We start from the raw sequence: 21,016 nt of genomic DNA, 5'->3' as shown, positions 1-21,016 counted from the left end.
GAGTTCAAAATTCTGTGCATGTTAAATCATAACAAAGGGGTTTAATGCTGTTTCCAGGGTTTCTGACCACATCAACAACTGCATTTTTTATTTTGCTGTGAAATTGCTTAATAGTGAAACAATATTGCATAAACCAATAGTGAAATATAGAATTGGTAGTTTCTGAGATTGCTGGGTGTTTTTCCCATTTCAGCTGAAACCATTTTTATGTGCATGTTGATTTTGTAAAAAAAAGTTTCCAGTTCTTAATTATTACTGTCTTCAGTACAAAAAAACCTAATTTTTTTTGTCCCTATGTATCAATATTTTGATAATAACCTGTGAGTTATCCCCTTTATATCACATAACAGAACCTCAATGTGGAATAAATAAATATGTCTAACCTCAAAGCTTTTTGATGTCCAGAGTCTACAAAAATAGATACTGCATGACCCCTATATGTTGCATGCTGGGTAAATCAACACTGCAAAATATTTTACATATCTAAATTATTTATTCAAAGCAGCTATAGAAGAAGCTGGATTTGCTTTGAGAGGAAAATATATGTGAATTAATTTTGTAAAATTTGACTACACATGTTCGTATTTGGACATATTTTAACACTTTTCCATATATCCAAATATTAAGTCCAGAAAAGACTTTTCGTTCTCTAAGCCATAGCATGTTTTATGTTAGTTGCTTTTTAATACAGGATCCTATTATTCATAGAGAAAATCTTTTTCAGCCCCTAAATGCTCAGTAAGATGGCGTCTAGTTCGATTTTTTAGTATACTTTGTTTATCAGATACCCATTACTGCAGAACCTAGGCTTTATTTAACTTGACAAAAACTCGTATCAAACACTGTTTATATGAACTAATTATATTATTTGGCTAGCAGACATATTTCAGAGAATAATAATCCTTATTTTCATGGAAATATTGGTCATTGCTATGTAATACACGACTGAGTTTTGCACTCCAGAAAGGAGTCTGACCATTTACACTGCGTATGAAGAAAAGTATTCATTCACCTTGTAAGTTACAAATTTGAGTAACTTAAAGTAAAAACAGTGTACAATCAAGGTGATCTGCTAGGGTGTAATCTCTTCAATCTAATACTGCAATGAACATTGTTAATTTCATTTTATTTCTGTACTACCCTTTCAGATACTCAGAGAAACCACTCGGATGGGAGTAAACTTGGCACGAGTATCTCACATGAATCTAGTGGGTTCTTGGAGGCTTCTTAGTTGCCCAGTCATTTTCAAACTTGCTGTTAAATAGGTTTGGCTCAGTTTGATACAAAACTTTTCTACCATTTTCCCTATGACCTCACCCTGCTGTAAGGCAGTCTGGCTCTTTTGCATTAGCTGTAAGCACTGTGGAGAACCAGGACATGTGTGGGTACTTGCGTTAGACTCTTCCACCTCTTCTTCAGGACTTGGAAGCCCTCATAGTCTGTACAAGTATTTAATATTCTTTAACACCTGAAAAGACTCAGACATCTCTCACTCTTTTCCCATGCCTAAGGCCTATAAGCATGCTCTCCACTTGCTGTTGTTGCCTTCCCACAGCCGTGTCATACTTTGACAGACCCTTAAGGTCTCAAATGCTTACTGGTACAAGGAGGTGCCTACATGGGTTGAGGATAAAGGAGGGAGTAAGTTTGATGGAACCTCCACAGAAGTGGGAATTAGAAGCCTTATACACCTTGACAAGAAAATAAAGTAGAAGGATTCAGAAAATATTTTGATTGATGCAACATGGGAACAAATGCAGATATTGAGCAAAAGTCAAGAAAGATCCTTCTGGGCCTACGAGAAGGAACAAAAAGGCTGTGTGAAAAACGTAAGGGAGAGGATCTTAAAAAGTTTGTCGTAAATCAGTGAAAAGAGATAACATCTGTAGCTAAATAATCCAGCATCTAGCCCTAATTTATGACTATGTTGGGGTTTTTTATAAATTAATATTAGTTTGTCCAATAGGGAAGATAATAAATAATATTGTAATGCAAAAATTTAAATTTCAAATAGAAAACATAATGAATGAGGAAAACAGTGACCTTTTTCAATTAAGAGAAAAATATTCTTTCAGAGTGTAAATCAATGAGAGGTGTTTCAGTGGTTTGCATATTTCTTATAAAAATAAATGTCTGCTATGGAAACAAATGAATAACATAAATATGTATTAAAATTATAAGACTCTGTTGCCAAGGTTTTGACTAACAAGTTATGGGAAGTTGCAAAGGAGCAGTCAGGTGAATATTTATTATTTGATCCCTATCAAGTAAATGAGCATATAAAATGGGTGATAATACAAGATTTGGCTTGGACCCCAGTGAACATTTCAAAGGATTGCTCAAACTGTTGCATTTCAGGCATAACTTCATAAACTTAAGAAGTTAGGTGTGCTCAGTTTCTTGTATGATTAATAACAAAAGATTTCGAAATGGCAATTCAGAGCAGAAACTTGTCAACATGCCTTTGGAAGAGCCTTTCCAAAGAGCTTTCCTCTTACTTTTAAGTATACTGGGAGGATAGAGAGAACATCCTAGCAGTTCAGGCACCTAAATTAAGGGCCTGAATTAATCCCCTAAGAATAGTACTCTAATGAAAACTTAAGCAGTGTTCAAAATGAAAATACTCAACAGGTTTGTGTTGGTTTGGGATTTTTTTTTTCTTTTTTTTGAGGTGTTGTGATTTCTTTATTAGGAGAGTGTTTGAACCATATATTAAGTTGAGTATAATTTTTCAAGACAGTACACAAGCAATTATTCCTTATCCCAAGTTTGTCTTTTTAAGTTTTAATGAAATGGCACTTATTAGTATTTAACCAAAAAAAAAAAGCTTAGTAATTGAGCAAATTACTCACTTTACTCTTTTAAAAACTGCAAAAGTGCTGGCATGAAAGTCTAGGCATTCATTTCAAACCAGATAGACTTCTAAGGTAAACTTTGTTTCTGTGCTTTTTACTGAACGTGCCTGTGAGCCATTTCTGTGTGTTTCTGAAGAATAGCTAAAGCAACAATGCAATTGCATTGCTTATATTGACTTTCAGCCTGAGTTGTGTCCTTGATTGTGTTATGGTCAAACTCATTGTGCAGGATGATTTGGAAAATTTCAACATAATTCTTAATCAGGAGTTATCAGAAATGCTACTGAAGGTTTACCACAGAGATCATTTTAATATGCAAGATATTTAATGAGCTGTCTATATGACTATGTTGGCTAATTGCCATGTGATCGCTTTTCTTCTCCTCTTTTTAGTGACTACATAAACACTCAGTATGGACCTAGAAAAACCCTTCTCTAGTTACAGTAAATTTAGGGTGACCAAATATAAAGAAAGGAAGATGTGCTCATTAACGCAGTGTATCCTCAGCAGAGATCATCTTACAGGGTAAATGTCCTGTGTACTGCATTGAGTCATGGGGCACATGACACATCTGGTCTGATAATAGCCTAACTGTCTTACCTCCCAGTCTTCTTTGATGGTCATTGCATTTGATTAATAACTTAAAAATATAGATACATAGAAATGTAATGTCAATTTCTAAACCCCAAAATTGCTTCTCAAATAAAGTCCTTGAGATACTGGTACAAAGGCTTGTCTTATAGGACTGGTCCCTGTACTGGTCTTTACACAGTGGGACCTGTGGTCACGCTGTATGAACTGACTGATAGTAAATACCGGTGAGTCAATTTGTGTATATGTCCACATGTTACAGAGTTATACACAGGCAGAACAACTTGGTGGTTTTTTCAACAAAAATATCTTTTCCTGCAAAATGGATTCCACTTTGTGTCTGTGTGAAACAATTCCAAATCAAATTGTGCAGTAACAGTGTCAGAAACTTAACGTAGATCAGACTTCAAATGAAAAGGGAGACGAAATATGCTTACATTTGAAGGCTTGTTCCAATTTTATGTTACCATTTCCAGATATACCATCCTCTGGTCTTTTGTCTATCATTTATAAATACTGTGGTTACTGATGTTTCATCCTGGGTTTTGAGATATTATCTATTTAAATGAGTATTTAAAATATAAATTCTCACTTGACTTAGTAATACATGTACCTCTGAAATATATTTGATCATGACCGTCAGAGAGCTGACTGTCAAGAATATCACTGACAAAATAAATAGCATTATCTTGACAGTTTCTGTGTTTTTCTTGGAAAGACAGGAACACAAATTTTTCAAATTTTTGTTCTTAGATTTTTTTGTAAGATAGTGAATGGTCATTATCTTTTAGTAAAGCTGTTTGAAAAAGCACTTGAAATCTTCTTGCTCTGATGTTCTCAAACTATCACCTTTCTCAGATATACTGGCTCAGAATATCAGTAGAAACTAAGACAACTATAGTAACTAGCGTTTCACCAAAAACTAATGTATCAATGAATTAATTTTTTTTAAATCTCTTCCTCTCTCAGGTTAATTCATGTAATTTAATAAAAAACATGGGAGTCAAATGTGAAGTGACAGCTGGATTCAAACAAGTCAGGATCTGAAGCTTCTTTGCTACCTTTTTTTATACTTGGTTAATCAATGGTTCAATATGATTTGTTTATCTGAGATTGTTATTATGGGGGGGAATACTAAAACAAAGGATGTATCCATGTTTTTTGTGGGTTTTTTGTATATTTTCAGAAAGTAGAAGGCATAATCATAAGAATGTTTGTTTATCTAGAAAATAACTTTTAAGCCACTACAGTGAACTTTCTTAATCTATTTTCAGTGATTTTTTTTTTTTTTTACATCTGTACTATTTCACATTAATAACTGATGTGAGTTAACTGGTTGTTCAGGTTAGATTTGCATTCTGATCCAAAGATTGCAGGTTGCTGAGTTATCCCTTAAGCTTCCCAGCCTTGTGGATCCATTAAGCCTTAATTAAAGAAGCATCTTAGAAAAAAAAATAATCAGATCATTTATATCCAAAGAAGATGCACACTGGTCATTTGTTTGTTCACCAGCATAAAAATTATTATTTAATGGAAATTTTAATCACAGCAAGCTTATAGATAGACATATATTAAATGCATTAATCTTTCTATAAGGTTATTCACAATGTATAAGGTTACTCCTCTGAAAAGACTGCTTCAGATTGCTTTCCGGTAATGCTAATACCCATTAAAAAGATGAATATATATGTGTGTAAGTCAATCATAAGGTATTAAAGAGGTGTAGCAACTTAAGCTTCTTTTCTTCTTGGCAGGTCACTTTGAGAAATGTCCTAGTTCAATTAAAATATTTTTTCCATTTCCTAGGAGTAGATTCAGATATGCTCTGTCTGTTCTCTATCTTATCTTCACTGTCAGGATTTAAAACAAACCTGAGTGAGATATAAGGATAGTCCAGCTACTTCAGGCACTGAACAAGTTCAAATGTAAGGGTGCATATATGTGGTTTTGTGTGCATGTTCATCAGATGTGCATCCAGGTTGAATATTTGTCCAATGTAGGGATACAATTTTTAAGAGTATGTGTACAATTTTGTAGAATTTAAACTCAGATAAACTGCATTTTCTGTTCTTCAAGTACCCATTGTTTCATCTCTACTTTTAAAATGCTGCAGTAGTGAGTGGAAACCATATAAATGAGGGAGGCATACAAAAGAGCACACGGCGTGGTAGTTTTTTTCAGATTAGATTGTTTCTATGAAGTTAAAGTTAACAGAAATTATCGTCTAGGCTATTGTTATTTAACATGTTAATGACTGAAAATATTGTATATCTGAAAAAGAAATGCAGTATTTTAGAATAGTAGTGTACAACTCAAATATTCATATAATAGTCTTAGAAACAAAAAATAGTCAAATTAGTTCCTTGGTTCTGCCATAAGTGCTCTGTATTCAGCATTACTTTGTGTCTAGCATTGATTTGGATGCAAAAGTGTTCCTGAAAAAAATCTCAATTCTTGGATGCTTTGGTCTGGATGCTTTGGAAAAATATTAAAATACTTTAGATATAAAATGAGCTCTGTGACTGAAGTATGGATGAAGTGAAAGCAAATAATTTCGTATTAGAGTGGTGCCATAAGATTTTCCTTCTCCTTTCATCTTGCAACAGGCTTGACAACAACATTATGTCTCCTCAGATTATTATTATTAATAATAAAGTTTTTGCAAATTTTCAGCATGTTTGCATGCACTTATGGTGTGTTGCTTTAAAAAATGGAAAATGTTTAGATTCAGATATGGTAATACTGGAAAGTTGTATTTCAGGCCCCCATACATATGAGTTTATTTAAAAAAATATAAATAATTCTCACAGGTGATATTAGTTATGTACCAATATCTGACTGTCATATGACTTTTCTAAAAAAATCCTGTTCACTTGTTACTTTTCTAGGTAATATGATGAACTGTGTGAGTTTGCTTTACTGAATGCTGCATTTTCTCCTTTTGCATTGGTTTTATAATAAAATGCAAAAATAATTTCTCATATTTTAGTGGCCATCCACAGTATGGGGTACCAGGAAAGGTCAGCCTATTAAGGCGACAATATGCAAATATTTGATTCACCATACGTATGAATATTGCTCCATTTCTCAGTATAGTTAATTAGGTGATTTTAATATAGTTTGTGACAGAAAAAAAGAAATGAATTCACCATTGGTCCATCAGCAGTTGTGTGCTCTAAACGGGTTGGGCTAGAAGCCACTATTGGAAATGGCTGAATGAAGTATGCTAAAATTAATCCTGTTTCTAATGTAACCAGAACAGCTTACAGTGAAAGACCCTCTTCTCTTCTCAGCCAGCAAATTTCTAATGGTTGTTCCTCAGGATTTGGGGGTGGCATCTGGTAGTTCCAGCAGCTCTTGGGAGACAGTACTTGCATTCCTACCCATTCTCAAGTTCCTCTTACTTTCAATTCTTCCCATTATTTTTCATTCATTTATGCCAGTCTATATGCTACTGTCATAACATATACAAGAATACAGACATTTGAAAAACAGAAAACTCCATTTCTTGGTTTTCTTTTTTTTTTTTCCTCTTATCTTTTTTCCTCCTAAAGCAAAGGGTTGTTTTGCTAATGCACAACCAGCATGGGCTGGTTTCAGATTTTCCTATAGCAGGAAGTTATGGTTAGGAAGAGGTCCTTAGGCTAGGAAATCTAAGGACTCTCTACGTTGAATTTGATTTAAGGTTTGAAAGAACAGTTGGGCAGTATAAACTGAAGAAAGCCTTAGCAGCTCTCCTTTTGAGCTTATCTGTGTGTAGTTACTATTCTGGTTTACAGTTTCCATTAATAAAAGTAGCTCTTCAGCAATTTTTTTTGTGAAATTGGTCTGGTATGTGCCTGTCTTGTGTTGTGCCTGTCAGAATTAGCTTTGTGTATTACTTTTTTTACCTATCAGATCATTAAGTTAGTTGATTCATTTTGGAGTCAGAAAATGTTCAGGGAGGGGAAAATTTTGATCCAATCAACCTTCCATGGAAACAAGTGCCTGTTTGCCGTCTGCAGTGGGCATTGATCCCTAGCTTGTTTGTGCCTTGCATTTGTTATGCATGAGTAAGCACATTAGCCTTTTCATTTCATTCATTAGACAGTTAGTCCTTGATTAGTGTTTCCTAGTTTCTGTCAAAAACGCTACTACTCCTTTATTCATTTTGTCTTGGATCTGCCTTTTGCTTCAGCGTGTAGAAAATGAACAGTTAAATACAACAGTAGTCCTTTTATTTCTTTTTCATATAAAACTGGCTAAAAAATATACTTTTCTAATGCTGGCACATCTAATGTAGGATAAAGTATGAATGATGGGTCTTTCTAAAGTTAACAGAGTTATTATTTTAGTTCAGCTGGCAGGCTTTGTTTAGAAGTGTGATGTCTCAGGGTTTACTGTCAGCTTTATTTCATCCGTCTCCAAGAACTGTGGGATCACCTGGATACTTGTGGATATTTGCCTTATAAAATTGCACAAAAAAATAAATTTAAAATAATGATGAGTGCAGTTTGAGAATACTGCACTGAAAATTTCAGATGACAGTTTGGATGACAGGACAGAACAATAAGGCATTTTATGACTAACACCAGTCCAGTCACTGGGGAATTTTACTGTGATTTCCTTGTAGAACAGTAAAATGTTGAATGACAATTCAATTCTTAAAAATAATAGAAAAATAAATAAATAATTTTGTGATGTGCATAAGGCAACAAACTATGGACATCTTTAGAAACTACATAACAAGATCATGAATAAAATTGAATATTTTGATGGAGTCAATCACACTTATTTGTGATTTAGATTAAAATTTATTAGTTTAAATAAAATTAAAATTAAAATTAAAATTAAAATTATTTTAAGCAAAACTTTTATCATGTTTGGAATAATTATTAATATATGATTTAAGTATTTAATATCGATTTTTTCTTCCAAATTCTCATTCTCATTGTTTTAAAATAGTTTTAAATGTTGCCAGATATACTCATAATTAATTTAATATTTCTCTCTAATTCTTAGGTTTTGTATTTCCATAATTGTTGAAGTTTGTAAAAGGGGGGGGAGGTTCCTGTAGGTGATAGTTGGTTATAGTAACAGTTTTGTTTGTAGTTTTTCTCAAATGCTATTTACATAGAAACTGAAATTCATTTTAATTTCCTACTAACTGAACTAACTCTTCTTATATATCCAGAATTTTAAGATATAATATCAAGACATGATCTAAATGGATTACTCTGTTTACTATCCTTTGCAAGACTCATGAGTTGGTAGATTTCATACTCTCACCTCATTTAATACATACATTAAAAGAGGAAAAATCAATTTCCATTTTGTAAAGTTTTAATGATTAGTATGAGAAATAAATATTACATAATCTGGACTGAGGAAACATTAACTTCATACCTGCAAGGGAGATACAAAAAATGCTTTGAAATCACTTCCAAATATTCTATATTCAACAACTCCCACAATGATTTGATTCTCATTTAAATGTTACAGACATATAAGTGTTTCATACAGCTATTTCATTTCACATACAGGTTATTTATTATGTTAATGGCATAATTTACTTAATTTTAAAGAGTTTTGATAACATTTATTTCAAATAAGAAATCTGTTTTTTATATTAAACGATTTTTACCCCTACATGATTTCACACCCTGATGTGTAGCAAATGGGGAATCTCCTGACATTTATTCCAATTTTCCACCAAATTTTAGAGAAAGTTATTGAATGGCCTTATGCAAATATCAACTTGTATGCATATCAAGTAACTAATCAACTAACTGATAAGACTATTCCTCTTGTTGAAAATGACAGTTCACAAAACACCTTGTTTACAGTTTTGGTCTTCTGTTTTGCAGTTTTCCTGTCACAATAGATTTATGGTGGTTTTTTTTTCCTGTTAGGATGCTTCAATTGCCCACAGATTCCACATCATGAGAGAAAAACATCCAGAGAAGTTCAACAGTAGGTAAGAATCTAAAAATACATGAATATAAAAATGTTTTTCTATGTTATTAAGGTATGTTCTGTGAGGAGTAAAGTTTTACACTTCCTTTAAGATATTGATTCTTATAAAAGATAGGAAATTGCTTCATTTTATATTAAGTATATGCTTCCAGACCACTTGTAATGTAACTGTTTCATATCTGGTATTTCAACTGAAATCAAAAGCATTGTAAATAAGCTGTTCTCACGGGTCCAATGTTTGACTTGTAAGACTAGCATGGACAAGATGATGCACTGTGGTTGTGAGGTTCCCTGAATTTTCACTTTGCCTTTAGGCACTGACGAACACTTCTTAGACAGTTGGAGATGGTGATCCTTATGTTTCATTCACACACACACTGGTGCATTGACAGCGGTCTCTCCCATATATACTCTAAGTAAGGGCAAGTGAATGCCATTTTACGCATAAATGCTTTTATCTTTAAACAACTTTGTATACATAAAAAAAAGTCAGGAATGAGACTTTGCATCTGTTTCTTGTCTTGCTTCTTGAATTTTCAGTATTATCACAGAGCTTTTATGGAGATTAAAAATGTATTACATTTAGTGTAAATTTACCATCTTTCAATATCTGATTCGTTCAGTAGATAACCTTCATGATGCAATGTTTATGTTTGTCTCTTCTTATTTAGGTAATTTAGCACGTAAGTTGTGATGGGTAAAAGCAACATTTCAGAAACTTTAATTAGCATTTAAAGACACATGTGGAGAAGAAAGTAAGATACAATGTTATTTGGAATATATAGGGGATGCCTAGAAATAATTGTTAACACAAATGTTTTGTCACTGTGAGCCTAACCATAGAGTTTCTTTAGGTTTTTTTTTTTAAGTTTAGTGGGTGACCTGGAAAATCTTGGGTAGATGCAAATCTTCATAGACCTTAACATGCCAAAATATGCTGTTTGTGTTCTCATCTTAGAGCTGTACAGAATGATGTTTGAATGTTTGAAAATTATCTTACTTCTTACTGTTTTCACATTAAAAGTATATATTTACATCTAGCAGTCAGAGTTGGGGTCTTTTTTCTTGAATGCTTAATCTGTTTAGTATCTATGCAGTGTCATACTAAGGACCCAAGTCTGTGGGTTTTTTTCAAGTCCCACAGTACATACTTGTTTTCTACGATCTCCTTTTCCTAGCTCTGATGCTTCTCATTCTCAAAGAATCATGAGAAGGTCTGAACTCAAGCCTGATCTGTGCATCCCGATGTATTATCCCCTGTCAACAGGACTAGAGATACTGGACTTTTAGCAAATGCAGATATTCTAGGCCCTGAAGATGAAGCTAGTTTATCAGTGGTCTTTCTACATATTTTCAGCAGTTGGCAATTATAATTTATAAAAAGCTCAGCTAATAACATGAGTTTCAGATCAGATTTCATGTCACAATAAATCATATGCCATTAATAACATCTGCTAGCAGACTCACCTTGAAATTCATCTATATTTTAAGGAACCTGATGTTTCTAACATTATCTTAAGGAAATTAATTACAAAAATATATAGTTCCAGTCCCTACATACTTTGGTACTGTGATATTGAAAGAACTTGAAAAAAGCAGTGATTCTCTAGGTATTCAAAGACTATTTAGAAATATTATGCCTTTCTAAAAAGAATATAAAGTCTTGAGCAAAGTATTGTAATAGAAACTGATTTTTTTTTTGTGTAGTGAGAAAAAAATGTGGATTTCTATTTTTGTTGAATAGAATTTTCCAGATGATGATGGTTCACAAATACTTTGTTCCACTAACAGTTACTTGCATGTGGCAACACTCCATAATATGTTGCAGCAGCATTTTCCTGCAGTGTGTGAAAATAAAACCCTTTTTTAGATGTCTGCTAAGCCAGATTTAATTCACCAGAATGTGGAATTTTCTATGCAATCTAAATGACTTAGCATCAGCAAGTCCAACTCAAGTCTGATTAATAGTGGGCTCCACAGTTAACAGCATCTGCTCCTTTGAAAATCCTACATTACTCATTTGAAAATCCTACGCTGTCATATGTACATATCTCTTGTGATTTAAGAAAAATAATACTTTTTTGGTTTTATTTTAGTTTCCTCTTGCCTGATTTTCCAACTTTTTTAGCTTTCACAGCTATCATTCAGTTTTTCAGAGCAGGCCTTTGCACTGATGGTCTACTCTGAAAAATGAACACGCAAAAAGTTTCCTTGAAGAGGAACTTTTCAGTTTATACAGTGTGCAGAGATCTTTTGAAATCCACAGGTGTTGTACTTACTTCAGTGAAGTAGGTTAGGCTATTTGGGGTTGGAGAATCTTTTGCATTAAATCCTTGGTAATGATCCTCAAATTCCTGAGGACATTCCCTACCACTCTGATCCCAGGGTTCATCTGTAAATAGAGCATACTAATAGGGAAACTCCTGACCCATTGTACTTGAGTGGAAGCAGAATCTTCCTGTATTTATATTCTCCAAATGAAGGTGAGAGAATATTGCAAGACATAGAAAGGCTTTTTTAATGACTGCTAGCCAATTTTGTGGCATTGTTTGGAACTAAGTGACTAATTCTTGGGAACTGTGACACATTTTGAAACTCTGCGGTGTTCATACATTTTGGACAAAAACACTTAGTATTACTAGTTTATTAAAAATAAAAAGAAATAAATTAGGGTGTAGATTTGTAAATTGGCTAGAGATAAACATTTAAGTCTTTGGAAAATCTAAGTTTGTGTAAATGCTGAAGAACTAAAAATCCACATTGTCAGTTGTGTCCTCTGCAATGAAGCACCTGTTTATTTGAGCTTGTTAATAAACTGAAATCAAGTCCTTCGACAAAAGGATCTTCTGTGTTCAGAAGCTTAATTTTCAATGAAAAGATACTTAATACATACCTTAATATCTTGGCAATTTTATACTTGTAAGCTGCACTATGGAATGGCTCCATATTGTTTTCCAAATAAGGCTCAACATAAATGTCTGCCAGTGATTTTAAAATATTTTTTACTTGTTCCTAAAAATGGATCTGCAAGAGAATAATTTTTTTTCTAGTGGTAGTCAAATAGCAAAGAATGGAAGTGAGAACACAATAGTAGCATCCCTACCTCAGTCAAAAGAATGAATCCTAATAGACCATTTTAAGTAATTATATCTTTAGATCATTAGCACACGTTATCAGAAATCAGGCTGACATTGCATTGAGATTTAAACGTGTTCTAAAACCACAAAATCTGAGCTGTCACATTACCCACTCTAGAGGTCGTAAGTGCTGACAACCCAGTGCTTGAGGACGCAGACTTTCCTTCCCAGCATCTCCTGCTTCAGAGTAGGGTCAAGTTTTCAGAATTAAGTGTGGAAAGGCTGAGTTTATGCCAGAGGGAAGAAAACTTGCAAAAGCAGTATTTCAAGTAACAGTGTCATTAAACTAGGACATACAGTTGAAATAATGATTCAGTTAGGCCAAAATGCCCTACAGGGATCTGTGTAAACATCGTAGACTCGATACTGGGAATAACAGATGTATGAATTATGTGACTGGAATATACACAGGGAAACAAAGAATGCTTCAACCAAAAAATAATTCAAGTTAATATTAACTATTCTAAAATAATATTCTGTTCGGTTAGGTATACTACTTTGACTCTAGCATCTGTAGCATAAAAGATATTTCTTAGTTTCAGTAAACTAAAGTAGGATTTATAAATTGCATTTACAGTCCTAAATACATTGTCTTTGAGGTTTTCAAACATCAACCTACTCCCACATTTCATAAACAAATCCAGCATTAAAAGTTCCTAATAACTTGATTTGCATCATATTCCTGACCAAGTACTTTTGAGGTTCCCTCTCAACTTGCTTAATTATGCTTTTTTGTGTGTGTGTGCCGCTATCTATACATTTAGTCTCTAAGGAAGTTTTTAAGTAATAGAAAGTACTGACTTACTTCATGTAAGTATTCTCCAGGAGAATAAGGAAAGGCCACAGTAAGAAAAGTTTGGAGAAATGGCAGGGAAATGAACCTTTAGCATGTTATTCCATGTGTCCTAACTTGTGTACTGCACTATGCAATGGAGTTATCATAACATCATAGCTTGACTAACCTCAAAAAAAGAAAAAAGGAAAAAAATTCTGTCATGAATACACTGTTACTGTATTCAAAAGCTGTATCATAAAAGATGTCTAGTCCTGTCTGGCGGCAAAGAAACCAGAACACAGTTATTCCACTTGAATACTGGAGTTGAAAGCAAGTTCCAGTTTTGTGACTGAGAGAAAAAAAGATCAGTTTAAAAGCAATTTCATTTGTCATGAGGTGAATGAAATGCTCCATTCTCAGATGTGCTTAGTCTTTGTTTTAAAGCTGGTTTATTTTGGCTTTGAATTGAACAGTCAAAATGTTTTGTTTTGAATAGAACAAGACTATTTTGATATTTTCATTATTCTTCCAGCTTCTCAGTTTAAGTGATGGAGTCTCTTGGTTGGAGACACAACCACATATTTACAGTGAATATACTAAGCATCAACACAACATTCCTAACTCGAATTGCAAACATTTCAGTCTCTTTCCTTCAACTTCTCCTCCCTTCCTGGTTGTGACTGATACGAAAAAGCTTAAAAAGAAGACACTGGCTCCACAGAGAGACCAAACTGCAGACATCTGTTACCTGTCCCACTGAACCCAAAGGTTCTGTTTCTTTAAAGGATAAGACTCCAGGGAACAGTACCTCTGGACTCAGGCAGCATTGCTGCAACTGCAGTCAGCAGAAGCAGCGAAGTAAAGTGAAAATATTTATGACAGAGTGTGAAATATTTTCCTGTGAGCAAGAGATGGCTTGTAGGTAAATTAACATCCTCTGCCTAGCTCTTGGTTATAATGTTTATAGAGAGACTGAAATAAAAAGGCACAACCAACATGTTCTTTTATCAGTTCAAATGTGTAGCAACCTACCTTTAGAAATAATACCTGAAGAACATAATGTGTGCTTGAGTTGGGACAAAGGGAGATAGTTGGAGTGTAAAGCTGATTCAACCTACCTGTGTCTGTTGTCTACAGAGCAAAATCACAGCACTTTGCATCTGTGGTATCTGCACCTCTCTCTTACCCAAGAGTTCATATTTTTATCATTTCTCTAGAAAGTGTTAATGGGCTAAGGCCCTCTTCTTGAGAGGCTTCTTGATCTCTTAAACATTATTCTGTAGTGGCTATCTGAGACACTGGCATGGTTGGGAAACCTTAGGTTCAGACTCATGGGGACTAGAGGCAGTGTGCTGTATAAAATGTATGTTAACCAGGAATCCCTAAGTCCTGAGCATCCCCTGTGACTTCAAAGTGCATCTCTGAAAGCAATGTGCTGTGTCCGGCCATACGCAGAGCAGTGAATTTATGTTTGTATTCCCAGTGTCCTCAGCTGTCAAATTCACTACTTTAGGACTAATCAGGGTTCAGGTTTTGTACCGTTAGAGTGGTAAGGGCATTTGTACTGTTCATTGGGCATTTCTATTTGTGGGGGTTGTTGTGTAACGCCTTCCATACTGCACTTTTAAGAACAAGCAAGAAACTGAAATATGTTCTACTACTATTAGCAAGATATGAGAATGTTGGGGTTTTTTTTCTTTAAGGGAAGTTACATGTTTTATAAGTGATTCCCAGTTTTTAAAGAAATAGTTGCTTTACAAATTGTCAAGTAAAATGTATCAGGGTTAAAGGATGAAAATCATTTAATTTCTAGGAGACAGGACTGTTTGTGGTGCATAGTCATATGGAGGGATAGGCCCAGCATGCACTGCACAAGTAATAAACTGTTGATTCACAAAAGGTCTATCCATATGCTATAGGCCCAGGTCAATAGAATCTAATTTTCTTCAGCTGGTGTCAGGCTGGCAAAGGAATTTATTGCAGATGATGTTTCATTACTCAGAGCAGGTCACTGAACCTTTTCTATGGATTGAGATGCCTAGTGGATGTTTTACAGATTCTTTAATTAATTAAAACTGCTGCCCTTTATTATAATACGTAACTCTATAGGAATTAAATCTTGGTCTCTTCCACTGTATAGTCACACCATTTGAAATAAAAATTAATAACACAATGATAGAAAAAGGTTCCTGACTTATTTCATTTGTGGTAAATTCAGAAGTGAATGGAGTGTATAGCAGATTTGGGAAACACTGTAACAAAACTGCTAAAATACAGCTTGCTATTTGTTGCTTGTTGATAAAGTGTGGTCAAGTATTTCTATACAAATGAATAGGATTATTTTCCTTGGTTTTTTATGAACACAGTGAATAAAGTACATTGTGATAAAATTGTTTTTGATCAAATATTGCTTTTTGGAGAGGGATTATAGTCAGAACTAATTAGTACTAATATGTAAATTTGAAGCTTCAAACTTCATTTTGGATAAATTAATCTTCAAATCGCAGATGTAAATGGCAAATCTTTACATAAATTTGATGTTTCTATATTTCATGTTTGCAACAGATGCTAGGCTTTGTAAACAGTTAGGCAGCAGCTCTTTCTAATATATATTGCAAAACCAACAAAACCTTCTTTAAAAATCCAGTCACGGTTGTTAAGTGGCCACAGCACACTTACATATAATGTTATTGACAATATCCAAGCCATTAAAAGCCATGAAATGAATTGTTAAGGGATACATTTTACACTTCCTATTTAATAAACATAAACACATTACTCTTTAGTACAAAGAAATTAAAATTTAACAACATGAGAACCTTTACTCTGAACTGTGGATGCTTTATGGGGCTTTTTTTTTAATCCTTTGATTCCAGTAATTAAGCCCCTACTGCAGTACTTATAGATAATGAGGAGAGTCCAAATACTCCTTTAGTACAGCACAGACTGACATAATATGCAGTATGTGCTTTTACTTGCCTTGTTCTTTAACTCACTAGAAATTGGGTCCTAGATTTGCTTCAGATTTTGAATCTTGCAACTAATGTGGTCCAGCCTTCCAATTCTGCACTCTAAAATTGCAAATTGGTTCGTATCATATTAGGCAGTCTTAGGTAATTGGAAAGAAATTTTTAAAGAATTTAGTGAGTCCTTCTAACCCTTAGTACTACTGTTCAAAATTAATTTTTAATAGATTGTCAGAAAAGTAATGCTTTCAACCAGCATGTCAGCCCCTGATTAAATAACCTATAGTTTTTATCTTTGCTGTTATGTAACTGGAGTGGTTTTAAGTACTTAATGTATCAAATAAAGAGCCTGTGTCACCATCTCCATCGCTTCAGATAACGTTTTCCATTTGCCTCTTTATTCTATTTGAATGTAGTTTGCCGGGTTCATGCCTGTGTGTTTTTTTCATGTAAGTAATTTGACTACTTTCTGATCTGATTTTCAGTCCCTTATTTTTATTACAGTAGGTTACATAACCCTTTATAAGCAATGTGCAAAGCTAGAAGTATTTCCAAACTTATAGTATGCAGTAAAGTATAATTTACATATCTTACAAAATAAGATTGATCCAGTGGGTATTTCTCAGGTAAAGTTCTTATTTACTTCTGATGTATATCTTCATTTGATTAACATATGATATATTTTGCCAAAGACAATATTTTGAAAATACTTGTTTTTAATAATATAGAGCAATTCATATGATGGATTTGTATGAATATCAAATGATAGATGCAGCTGTATGATGGTATCTGTTGTTATAACTTCATTATTGCTAACATTTCCTTCAGAATAATTTTGCATTTTGGTTTTACTTCTAAAATAGTAAGTACTGCTTCTTTTTATTTTACCTAATAAGAACGTAAGTATATAATCAAAATTGAGAAGTATTTTTCTTAGTACTGAAATATCTCTTTAGCATTGGTATTACCAAATTATATTTTCTGTTCTTTTATATTTGTGTTTTCATTTTACATTTTTTATTTTTTATTATGTAATGATATCCAAAATATTATTTTTTTCAGTATCTTTGTGTGTCTGTGTTTGTGAAACATATTTCTAATAGATTATCAGAAAAAAAAATACAAAACAAAAAATATCACCTGGTCTGTCTTCCCCTCATGACACTTCATTGTTTGCCAAACAGGAGTTCTGATGTGTTTTTGGAATACTATATTGGTCATTTATGCCTTTGTAATTTCCTGTGTTCTTGCCCTTCCTAAGACAGGCTTAGGATATTCTCATTTTAGCATATTTCTGTATGCTGTCATGGCAGTGAAAGAATATCTTCTAACTTCTCTTACAATTGTCTTGCTGAATGATTAGTGCCTATTGATCTACATCCACTTCTAAAGTAGAAGATTAACAGGTGTTCATTTGCTGTCTCACCAGTGCTCAGGGCACTAGCATCCTAGGATGTTTTTCCCTTTGTCAGACAGAGAAATTATGAGAATTTAAAAAAAATTTGCTAACCCGCTCAAACAAAAATTGGTTTTGTTTATTTAGGCCTCTACTCTGCATTTCAGGAAATACACATTGTATGTTATGTTACCTGTCTTGAGTGCTCTCTAATGTTCAACTGTGGTTTGGGTAAATGGTTCAGATCAAAACGTTATGTGGCAGATTGCTGGCTAAAGAACCAGTATTCCCCTGACTCCTTCCAGCTCAAAATGTCCAGAGTACTCTCTGGGTAAACTGTCAAGACAGAATACAAGACAGTAAAAGAAACATGTGGCGAACAATGTCATTTTGGTATTTTTTCTAAAAGTTTTAATCAACAGTAGTTACAGAATTCCAAGTTCATTTGTTGGTCAGGGGTTGAGAGAATGAGCTTGATGTTTCTGCTGTGTTTGCATGTCATGGTATAAAATGGATCACAATAGAAAAAGAGAAAATCATTGGACGTAAAAACTGTTACCTTGTAATTACTTGGAATTTATTAAGCTTGGAAAGTTTTCAAATTCTATCCAATTTCAATCCATGTAAGTCAACTTAGATATGGCAAAACTTAACACAGTTCCTTAAGTTAATAGATTAATATGGTATTTTAACATCATATTGAATTTACATTAATTTTATTCCTGATGTACTAGAACTCAGAATATCATTTGAATCCACATGACATTGGTAGATGTGGTAAAAGCTACTCAGGATTTTGATTTAATAGTCAGAGGAAGAAGCTGTCTGTTACATTTGCTATTTTTTTGTTCAAATTAGACTTAGGGAACAGCTGCAAGTAATATGGTTTCCTGATTCTCGAGAACCTTTTGGTTATGCTGTTTTTAATAAAGATTTGTCCATATGAGGAACAGCAAGGTCTGTTAACCTTTCTTGCAGCAAGCTATTTCTGAGCCAATTATGAAGATGTCTAAAGGCATCGAATGCTCTTTGGAACAGTAACTTGTGATTTGGGAGTATAATGGCCAACTGAAGAACTTTCTCTGTGGTTAGTGTTTTTGTGCTCACAATATATAAAAAACAAGCGCAGCATTGATTTATTTTTTTTATGAGCTAAAATACTTCTTGGATTTTTTTTTTTTAGTTATGATGATATATTAATAACTATAGTCTCAGCAGAAGTAGCAGAAGCTTCTTCAGTGATTTGGATTTTGATAGTAAAGCCTTGAAGGGTGTGTTAAGCTGTCAATCTAGCATTTTTATCAAGATTTTGTTGATGTTCAAAGAAAGAAAGAAGTGTGTTAATCAAAGAAATATGTTCTTGCTGGTATGAGGCAGCTGACTACTTATACCAAATGAAATCTTCAATATGCTCAACTGCTTTGATTTCATAGAGTATTACAGTGTAAATCTTCAGTGAAAATTATTTGGGAACATAAATGTAATTGAAAAATTTTCAGGGGCTTTTAAAAATTAAACCTGAGTGAATTGACCTAACTAAGTAGGGCTTATCCAAAAAAATGTTGGCTGCACAGCAGCCAAGACAGTGAAGCTTTGGGACTGTTTTTATGCTGGCGTGATAGTGAGGGCACTCAGCTGGGAAGAGGGAGCTTGGGGTTCAGGTCCTCCTTCTGACACACTGTTTTACTTGGAAAGTATTTTAATCACTAACAACAAAATAGCAGCTGGTCTACAATGCAAATACAAATACCATAGTTTGCAATAACAACAGAAACAGAAAATAACTAAGTAGGTGGGAATTTGACTCTGTCACCAGGTTGCCATGTGAAAAAGCAGTTTTGTATTATTGGAAGTCTCATGAAATACTAAGTTTTTAATTATGTTGTTTAAATGACTAACAATATTTATCCACTACTTTAGTCACACAAGCAAAATAAGTATCATGGAACCTGGACACACCTGCTGCAAAGGTGATGGCTTATGTGTAGTATATTAGTATCTGCATACAAATGAGAGATTCCTAACTGCTTTTCTTAAATCTAAAACAGGAAAACACAGACACTAATCTAAAGTATTTGCAGTCTGGCATATTTCATAAGTGCACACAGTAGTCTTCCTTCTGTCTATAAAAACTCCTTTCCTTGTTGAGGAATACATCCAGTGCAGTCAGCTCAGGTTGCAAGGGCAGTCTGAGATGCAAATTCAGATATAGATTGAGAGTGGGAGCCTGAGACAAAAGGCATGAAGACCGGTTGTACCAGCCAGGTGAATGGACACTCGGAGACACGGCAGAAACCAAAGACTTAGGCGGAAGAGCGAGACTTGGACTCACTTGAACTGAAGGTATGAAAGCCCAAGGGTCCCTTTGTTGGGGGTCTCTCCTCAGAAGCACCCAGCTCGAGCTGTTTCTCTGTTACTGCATCATGAATAAATTGCTTTATGAAACTAGACATCTGAGACTCTGCTATGGGAAATCTAGAGCCGAACTGGTAAGAAAACTTGGTCTGACTGCATGTTAGTGGAGTGTGTAGAGATTCAAGTGGGGCACCCATCATCTCACTGGAACTGCCCACTCTGAAGGGACTTTGATCCCAGCAGTTAAAGTTTCTGGCATTGAGAGTGTGACTGACAGAGAGTCTTGTGAATGGTCAGACTGGGTAGTTTCCTTAACAACCTACAATACCCAAAGACACTAAAATTGTAGAATAAAGGAATATGGGCATGGTGCAGTCCCTGTCGGAGAGACATATTAGACACAGCAAACACTGCCAAAGAGAAATCTGCTTAGAGGTACAGAAAGAAGATGCCTTTCAAGGCTACTCTAGAGCATCACTGACACTGACAGTTTCTCAAAATGTTCCATGGACAGTCACAGCTAACCTGCATAATGAACTACTTCTAAACTGGATGGCACTGCAATGTCTGCATGAAGCACAAGACCACATGTAGGTTTAGAGTAGATTTAATCACTGAAGGACCAGGCAATACCACTGTAGCTGTCTTGCTTGTATGTCCAGAGCCATCTCAGTTGGCACCAGCTCTGCCATCCTGGAAGCATGCTCCATTACAAAGTGGAGGTACAGCTGAAGCATTGGATAAAATGTGTGCATTGGTCGAATATACTGGATCACAAACTAGCTGTCCCTAGTATCTGACGTTATACCAACTTCTTATTCCTTACCAAATGTATTTTAGCTGTCTTAAGTGAAGGAAATATTTGAGATTAAATTTTAACTTATAAATTTTTTATTGCTATAAGGCACGCTCATCTTTTCCTTCCTCTGGCATCTTAAGACTTCTCATTTCTCTTTCTGATTTGACTCCTTTTTTCATTGCCTTTC

At 34.3% G+C, this 21,016-nt stretch overlaps 1 protein-coding gene across 10 annotated transcripts in view; it reads left to right on the top strand.

Moving 5' to 3' along the window:
- The window catches only part of DGKB (diacylglycerol kinase beta), a 387,634-nt gene that overhangs the window by 245,864 nt on the left and 120,754 nt on the right, over nt 1–21,016 (top strand). For all 10 annotated transcript variants that reach the window (XM_027639264.1, XM_027639265.1, XM_027639266.1 and 7 more), the window contains one exon: nt 9,338–9,402. In XM_027639264.1, the coding sequence (XP_027495065.1) occupies nt 9,338–9,402 (65 nt within the window). The remainder of the gene's footprint in view (nt 1–9,337; nt 9,403–21,016) is intronic.

The sequence above is a fragment of the Corapipo altera genome, unplaced genomic scaffold, assembly GCF_003945725.1.
Source record: "Corapipo altera isolate COAL_440 unplaced genomic scaffold, ASM394572v1 44, whole genome shotgun sequence".
Classification (NCBI taxonomy): domain Eukaryota; kingdom Metazoa; phylum Chordata; class Aves; order Passeriformes; family Pipridae; genus Corapipo; species Corapipo altera.
Note: the sequence above shows the minus strand (reverse complement) of the source record. Positions and strands in the feature narration are given on the sequence as shown.